The sequence below is a fragment of the Sapajus apella genome, unplaced genomic scaffold (assembly GCF_009761245.1).
Source record: "Sapajus apella isolate SASKATOON/1434 unplaced genomic scaffold, GSC_monkey_1.0 scaffold4, whole genome shotgun sequence".
Classification (NCBI taxonomy): domain Eukaryota; kingdom Metazoa; phylum Chordata; class Mammalia; order Primates; family Cebidae; genus Sapajus; species Sapajus apella.
Window position 1 is genome coordinate 15,440,774 of NW_022436944.1, and position 8,990 is coordinate 15,449,763.

Below are 8,990 nucleotides of genomic sequence, written 5' to 3' on the forward strand. Positions count from 1 at the left end.
CACACAGTTGTGATTTCTCCCTTTCAGGTAATCAGGAAAGGCAGTGCATTTTTTCCCCCTTTTTGAAGTGCCAACAGCCTCCACTTGCCTCCCCAATCCCTGTCCCCTTACCCATTTCCATTCCCAAAGAGTTGCAGTTCTGTCAGCTGCTCATCCCAGGGGCCTGACTCCATCCACAGCTGCTGTTAGAACGGTCAGTCCAAGCAGCCATGCTGACTGGGGATGTCAGTCCCCAGGGTCCAGCCCAAGGCAATATAACCTTGCAGGATTTAGCAAGTAAGCACAGTGTTAACATTAACATGGATTTCTAGTGACATCTGTTTTATCTGTAATGCCCCATCCTATCAGACTTCTAAGCCATAATAGCTCTACTTTGAATTTAGGACAAGCTTTTTGTATTTGGAAATGGAAGATCTGACCACATTTTGGGGAAAAATTCTAAAATATCCTGAAGAAAGTAAATAAACCTTTCAGATCATTAAAATAGGAGAGGGAATCAAAATGGATATTAACTTGTAGAGAAAAAAGCGTCTCTGACTTTAATCCCTAAGTGATTTCAAAAATCAAAACGTGCTCAAAGCTTTAGGATAAATTCTTAAGTTAGGAAGATAATTGTCTGCATTGTTTCTATGTATGTACTAAAAGACATATACACACATATATACATACATATATGCCCACAGAAAACTCTACTCAAGCTGATGTGAACAAGTGAGGAGTCCCAAATGGCAAGATCTGAATACTACATCTAATTAAGGAGTTAATACTGACTAACACATATCTTAAAGGATGCAAGAAATCTGCATTTTCTACCCACAGGTTTCTCTTACAGAGCACTGACCTCAGCACACAACCAGAAAACCCAACATAGGACCATTATGCACTTACCTTTTCCACTGAGGGGAAAAAAAGGTAATGCTTTAAGCATGCTCCCATTTCATTATACACTGTTTTCACTGTAGCACAGATACTTTTTTTTTTTTTAACAAACCTGAGAAAAGCAGGTAATACATGCTAATAGAATCCACAAAGAATTATTAGCATGATTACCTTCATTGATTAAAAATTAAATGAGAAAAAATTAAATGAGAAAAAATTACAGCCAACATTTTAAACACAGAACACTAGTATGAGAAGCACACATTAAGGTAGCATGAAATCTTTTACAATACAAAATTAGCTCACGTTCCTATTGGCCATTAAATATCAAATATTGATAAGTTTACCTATCTTGCCCCAGGTTTCTTCTACCTTTAACACTGTAGTTTTTACAGCCCAGTCTTCATCTTAAAAAAACAACTGAGTTAGTTCAGTGTGTTTTACAGTACTTCCCAGTCTGTATATTATTTGTTAAAGTTTGGCAAAATTTGTGAGTATTAACACTGTAATAACACAGAAGCCATAATATCATGTTTCATAGTTTTATTGAGTCTTTTTCAGTTTTAATTGTCCATGGTAAGTACAGTTCTAGTGACCACAATTATGAAGCTCTACTGGTACTAAAAATAGCAGATACAAAGTTGGCTGCCATGCCTTACACACACACACACACATACACACACACACACATGCAGACACACAAGATTTTGCATACTCCTACATGCAAACAATACTATGCTATTATAGGAAATATACTTTCCTTTTATTAAAAATACAATTACTCACAATTAGTCTGGATTTTGTTAAGCTACCACTGATTCAGATAAACCTGAGAAAGCTCAAAATATCAAGTAACACTGTTTCCATAGCACTCATTCATCGGCGCCAATCACTCAAAAGAAATCTGCTTCAATCATCTACATTAAATCACAGATAATATAAAAATAAACATTTTTTGCAAAAGCACTAAAACATACTATAATTCAAATTCACAAATTTTGATATGTAACATATTCACCTTCATATTAATTTGTGACAATGTGTTTAATACCATGTATAACAGAATAAAAAACTGTAACAAAATTCAGCAGCCAAATAATATACAATTATCACTATAAAACTTGGAATTTCAGTAAAATCAATAGCAGTGTTGAACTTGCTGGTAGTGTGTTACTTAAAAATTCCATCTCAAAAGAGTTAAGGTTATGTTATCTCACCTTAAGAAGCAACACAGAAAATTAGGTAGAACTAAGCAGCAGTAACTGATTGTACCAGCTGCCTTTTTCTCTCCCCATCTCCTTAAAGATTTTCCTTACATTCTAATGTTGTATATATAATGCCCATCCCATTCAACTGCTAAAACATGATAGATAATTTTAAATGTAAAATAAGACTTTTGTATTTGTAAAGGGAAGCTCTGACCATATTTAGGGACACTACTCTAAACTTCCTGAAAAGACAAGAAAAACTTTTATTTAATATATAAAATGTAGACAATACGGACCCCATTTGGCTAAGATATTTTATATGCACTATTGATCTTACAATAGTCTGACACCAAATTATGTCTATATAGAAAAAACTTAAATAAAAAGGCAAACATGCAAAAGCACTTCTAGGGAAAATTAATCACTTGATCATGAAACATTTTCACATTTTAGACCAAAAAGTGTGAAGACTTAAATATTCCAAGATACTGATATCTGAAAAGCACTGTAATATACAACTCTCATTTAGGTATGCATCATATATTTTGTAAAATACAACAGTTTCACACATCAATATTATACATTGTAATAAATATAATTTACATTATTAGTATGTTGGATCTTTCATGAAAGTTTTTCAATCTGTACAACTGAAGGACTGTGAGTTTCTTCAATAAATACTATTACCATAGCTACAATTTGACCAGCAAAGTTTAAGCTGCAATAGATACCAACTAGTATTACAGCTTTAAACATTGTCATTAGCCAAATTCCAGCTGCTATAAGCACTGACACTTATAGTATCCAAAGACAGTTTAGCGTCTTGTCTGAGTAGATTGAGACAATTTACAAGTGACGGGCCCACCTCATAATCTGTGAAATTTACAAGAATTTTTTAGCCAAGGAGTGGAATGAAGTCCTGGAAAATACAGTAGCAGATTTCACACACTCCTGGCTGTCTAGTTTTCATGCTTTACCATATCCCCCAAGGCCTCAACAAATGGATGTCATCCAACCTTTTTAATCCATGAGTGGTCTTGAAAGGGTCAACAGTCACACAGCTGGCTGAGTGGCAACATCATGGTTTTAATTCTGAATCCTGATTTGCATGCTATATTTCTTCTTAGTTTGTCTTTTTGTCATTTCAATGTAAACACAAATTTATGTTCAAAGAGTCAAAGAAGCCAATTTGTAAGCAATAAAACACCTCGAATTTGCCATTAAAATATTTTTGTGGTGTGAAATTTTGTTAGGTGATAAGTTCTATAATTTTAGCTGTTTTTTTTTATCCAAAAGCCAACACATTTCTGCCTTTACTATTGAAATACTTCAGTCATCATACAACCTGAATCAGTTTTTCAGCCAGTAGAGATCACTGCTTCATTCTGACCCTCTGTATGTTTTCACCATTTTCACACATCTTCCCAGAGGCTTCTTTTGTCCTGGAAGGAGTTGGCAAGATCATTCTTGTTACTATGTGGCATGCATTCACGTGTCACCAATGTCCATATGTGATGTATGAAGCTAAAGAAGAAACACTTCGAAAAAAAACACGCCAAATAGTAAATAAGCATTTCTAGTCACTGTTCACCTCCTCACTGGATCCACACTCACAAAGGTCTCTGGACTCTGAAACAATGTACTTAACACATACTCTAAATTAAGCCAGCATCCTGAGACCTAAAAGAAATAAAACTAAAGTAAATGGTGAAGAAATATTATAGAAATGTGTACCATTAGGCTACAAGTTCAAGTCTGCTACAGGTCCTGTAATTTCCATCTTGGTCAGTTTAATGATATTGATCTTCTTTAACAAGGTCAATACAATAATGACATATTTTAGATTTTATCTTGTAGGATTCTGAAACAGATGTTATATGAGCCTGATGAACTGAGAACTTTGCTAACTCTCTCTCTCCTCAAAATGAGAAGGTGCAGTAGGTTTCTTCTTGATTTAGTTTCTATAATCCTATGCATTAAAACTGAATATGTAAAAATAATCACTGTTTAGGGAGGCTAAATATAGCTTTCCTTCATTGATCTTAGTGGCCAGAGATTGGGTAAAGTGAAGCTACTATGAAGGTCTCACAAATCCTCAACCTACATACGCATTTGAAATCAAGACCTGAATTTCCTGTCATTATGTTTCACAGGGCACTAAGGTTCTTTCTTGCCTTAACGTACAGCCCCATGTTGCTCTACTTGTAAAGTGCTTTCAAACAAGTTATTCCACCATCAGTTGCAAACTCTGATGTTGACTTTATGTAGGCTAGCTTTCAAAACTAAAAATCCCTTTGACACTGGGATTATCTCACCTTATTATTCTCATTATATAGAATCTGACCATTTCAAGGGCTAGACATGCAGCAACACAATATTCATTAAAAGATATTAACACTGTTGAAGCATTTTACCAATTTTTCATTAACACCTGGCAGAGAACAAATGTAATAAAAGCACTGACCAATAGTCTTCTATTTGTAGTTTGATTAGTACTTGACTATTCAGTGCTATGGTATCTAGGTACTTAAATATAATTCTCTATATTTTCCTCTCCATATATATGTTTTTTCTTTAAATATTAAGATGTAAGGTTTATCAAAAGATTATAGCTTCCCATTCTGTCAATGCAACCTATACAAATTCTGCCTATTTCTTATTTTCATATGGAATTTTGTGTTTTCAAACACTTAGAGGAAGCAAAAAGAGCCATTTCCACCATGATTTTAATTTAAACTAAAGTCCTCATTTTAAAATGTCTTCTGCCCAACCCAGTTGCTTCATACATTTGAGAGTATATTTGGAGGCTATGTATTGTGGATGACTGTCAACCACTCCTTTTCTGAAAAACTGTCCTCCTGCCCAATATCCTTCAGCTTACTAACAGTTATTTGACTTTACTCAAACTTTTGTCTGTAATTTATTTGCAATTCTTAAAATTTGTTTTTACAGATGTGAGTGAACGCTTGTCCTGGAACACAAACAAAGTCCTCAGGCATTGCACAGCAGTGCTGCAAGTAAATGCTCTTTATCACAAGATGCCTAAGAGAGTTCATGGTGTTTACAAGGAAAATACACGCACTTTAATTATTTTGAATGCATTTTACCAGTACAATAATATATGCAGGCTTTCCCCATCAAACACTTAGCACCCAATATATAATGAGAACTTTTTCAGAAATAGCTGGAAAACCTGGAAAAAATCATTTTTCAGGTTTTTAAATTCATTAAATTTACTTTTCTATTCAATTCCCTAAAAAAACTCAGTCAACTATCATCTATGCTTTTAAGATACTGAAAAAGAGACCCTGCTCAGAGATCCATTGATCTGATACTGGATGAACTGAGTTTAGTGTTTTGTTATACTATGCTAAATATTTTTGAGAATGTAGATTTTCATTTTATTCCTACTGTGAATTTTTAAAAACAATAAAAGCTAGATAAACCACAAACTCAAAGTTGCAAGGGGTTAGTTTTCTTAGGGAAAATACTAACATCAAGATAGCCCTCATACTCACGTGCACACACACTTTAAACAGAAAAGCTTGTAAGTTTTAAATGCAAAAGAGAAAGTAAATGTTTAACTGGGTAGTGTTGTTTTATTATGCATACTTCTAGTCAGAAAGAAGGGAGACTTTGAAAGCAAACCCAAACAAGCTGAGTGTGGATGTGGGCACTTCTATATTTTTTTTAACTCACTATTTTCTTGGTTTGTTTTTTTCCCCTGAACTTACTAGAAAGTTAAAGGTGGGAGAAGCACTTGGTTCTTTAAGCATCCTACCATATTACAACAGTGAGGTGTCTGGAGATTCTTGTGCCTTCACAAGCTTGTATCTCCATTCTGCTTGAACTCTGATAAAATATTGAGGGTCATGTCTTCACTCTTGGATTGCAAATTTGCCTCACTTCTTCTGGAAGCTTTCCTTGTGGCTCGGGAGAGTCTCCTTCTGAAAGTATCTCCCGCCAAGAAGTAGAGAATGGGATCCACACAACTGTTGAGACTTGCTAGACCTCTTGTCACCTGATACGTGGCATAAACCCTGTCATTGAAAGCACACATTGCTGGGGTCTGAAAATCAAGCCGGGCCCTCAAGTTCATCGTTTTCATCACATGGAAAGGGATGTAAGACACAGCAAAAACAGTCAGTACAATGATCACCAGGTAAATCGATTTCCTCCTCAGAGGAGAGTTGTCCAGATCTTTGTAAATCAAAGCTCTCACAATTAATCCGTAACAGCCCAGAATCAGCACCAAGGGGACACAGAACATGGCCACGGTCGTGCACATGCTGTAGATGAAATAACTTCGCAGGTACTCGTCTGAGGTGGTGTCATAACAGGTGATGGTTTTGTTTTTGCGGACCCCGGTACCCGAGTAGAAGAGGATGGGAGAGATCGCCACCACCACGATGAGCCACACCAGCACGCTGATATAGACCGCGTTCTTCTTTTTGAGCCGGCCCAGGGACTTGAGGGGGTACACCACACCGCTGTACCGGTGGGCACTGATGCACGTCAGAAACAAGATGCTGCCATAGAGGTTCACATGGAAGATGAACCTCTGCAGTTTACACATGACATCCCCGAAGATCCAGTCTGTTTTATTGAAGTAGTAGAAGATCAGGGCTGGCAGAGTCAGCACGTACAAGAAGTCGGCCAGAGCCAAGTTGAACATGTACACGGAGATGCCGCTCCAGGGCTTCATGTGGAAGACGAACATCCAGATGGCCACGCTGTTGCCCAGGAAGCCGATGATGAACACCAAGATGTAGACGGTAGGCAGGTAGTAAAACTGGAAGCCTGTCTTGGTCAGGGCGCATTTGAAAGGCGCTGAGACGGCAGCGGTGGAGGGGACCGTGCTGTTCCCCCAGGACGAACCCGGACCGGCTAGGAAGGCAGCGTCCGTCCCATTGGGGACAGCCGGCCACAGCACCTCGGTCATTCTGTCCTCCTCGACTTAGGCGGCGGCTCCGAGGGTAAAGCGGCGGCGAGAGGGCAGCAGCGGCCAGGGACGCAGCAAGCATTGGAAAACCCAGCAAGCGGAAGGGAGCGGGCTCGCGGGATCCCCGCGGGAGGGGACGCGCGGGGGCTTGCCCACGCCGGCTCCAGCCCCGCGTTCGCCGCGGGCCATGAAATCCGCCCCGGGCCGCCACCGAACTGGCTGTCGGGCAGGCCAGCAACTTCCCCGTCCTCTGGCAACGCCGAGGTTACACAACAGGGCGCGCAGGACACCGCCGCGGATAACTTTCCGACTGCGCTTTCCCGAGGGGCCGCGGGTCCGTGCTGCAGAGCGCGCCAGAGGCGCGGCGAGGTCAGGCGAAACTCGCTCTGCAGGGCTCTAGCCTGGGGAGAGTGCTCCCCAGCCTCCTCGGCTCAAAGATCAACTTCATTAGGGCATCTTTCTCCTCCCTACCTTAGAAAGGGGCAGCTCAGCTTCGGGGTGTCTAACCGCTTCCTCTGCCCACCCCGGGCTCAGCCCCTGGTAGCCATCGCAGCGCGCGTGGCAGCAGACTCGTGCGCTTCTGGAGCGCGTCCCATTCGGCGTCCGCGCAGTTCAGGGAGCCTTTCCCCAGGCCCTGCTACGTCCGGAGTGCGGGGGGTTAGGCGGGAGAGCTAAGCTCTCGTGAGGATGGGCGGAGTTTGGGCACCGGGGCGAGTCCGCGCTCCGCGGGGAGGCGAGGGGCGTGCCTCCGCCAGTTCCCCCAGCAGCCAGTCCGCGTCCCCCAGGGCGCACCGGGAAGGGAAGGCGTCTTCTAGGGAGCAGGTCTCCGCCGAGGCCGAGTGAGTTCAGCCTCTACCAGCACGCTGCTACCGGAGTCAGTGGCGAGGGTGAGGGGTGCGCTCAGTCAAAGGTGGCTGCTCGCAGGCGATTGGCCTGCGAGCGCTCCTTCCCTCTTCCGCCAGCTCTCTCGGCAAAGTGAAGTTGCTGACACACAGGAAACCCTTCCGACCGCTCAGAGCCTTCTGCCCACAACCCCAGAGCCGACCAGTCCGTGGCTGACGGTTCTAGGGACCCCGAGAACCACGCCAGGTGTTTTCAAGCTCCAAGTAGGCAGCAGTCCCCAGCTGGGAACGCCCTGGCATTGCAGAGCGCCCCGCTTCGCCAGGACCAGATTTTTGGCACATGCAGGAACCTGCTATTCGAATAGGGCGCGTGCCTTCAAAGGAGTGAGGGTTGGGAGAAGGGTGGAGGAATCTGTTTCGCCCTTATCTGTTTTTTTCTTTTTCTTTTTAATTATAGTGCTGTTTTTTCTTATTACCCAAATGCTAATAAACTCACATCATTAGTAACATCAACGTGAGAATTTGCAAAATGGCCTTGTAAAATTATTACTAGTCCATGTTGCACGTTGCTTCAGCACAATTTGTCATCATAGATAACACCTACTAGATAAGCTCCCCAAATCCTCCTGTTCAGTACATTTAAAGATCAGAAGCTACAATGAAAAAAAAATTCAAAATTCATCCTTTTGAAAGTAATTTGAATAATAAATGTAATACATTTATGTTGATAGACGTAAAAGATGGTTATAATTCCAAAGTGACTAAGGTATGATTTTGGTGTCGTGGGGGTGGTGGGATTTCCAATTCTATTTCTTTAAGTTCAAGTGATTAGTTACAATTACCTCTAGTATCTTAAAAATACAGACTGGGGACTTCCTTAATTACTACATTTATTGACAAACTCATTTTCTTGCCTTGAATGTAAATTTTAAGCAATGCACTTCAAAAATGTATTTGAACAAGTTTAATTGGAAACTAAATGAAATATTAGCTGTTGAGGAATATAAATGGAACCACACAGGAATGGAATCTAGCACTTCTTGACAAGTTACTAGTTACCTGACACATTAACAAAAGCTTTTCTCTTAGAGGAAAAAAAATCCAAAAAGAAAATATCTA

At 40.6% G+C, this 8,990-nt stretch overlaps 1 protein-coding gene across 2 annotated transcripts; it reads right to left on the reverse strand.

The window, feature by feature from the left end:
• Nucleotides 1-1,405: 1,405 nt before the first annotated feature.
• On the reverse strand, nucleotides 1,406-8,157 carry P2RY1 (purinergic receptor P2Y1). Of its 2 annotated transcripts, none has more exons than XR_004264202.1 (2): nucleotides 5,822-8,155; nucleotides 1,406-3,767 (listed from the first exon to the last, which is right to left on the reverse strand). XR_004264202.1 is itself a non-coding variant. In XM_032262981.1 (2 exons), the coding sequence occupies exon 1, from the start codon at nucleotides 7,027-7,029 to the stop codon at nucleotides 5,908-5,910; it is 1,122 nt and encodes a 373-aa protein (XP_032118872.1). In that variant the 5' UTR covers nucleotides 7,030-8,157; the 3' UTR covers nucleotides 1,406-3,767; nucleotides 5,869-5,907. The 2 variants fall into 2 exon arrangements, 1 of the variants encoding a protein (XP_032118872.1); XM_032262981.1 differs by having other exon boundaries at nucleotides 5,869-8,157.
• Nucleotides 8,158-8,990: the final 833 nt, after the last annotated feature.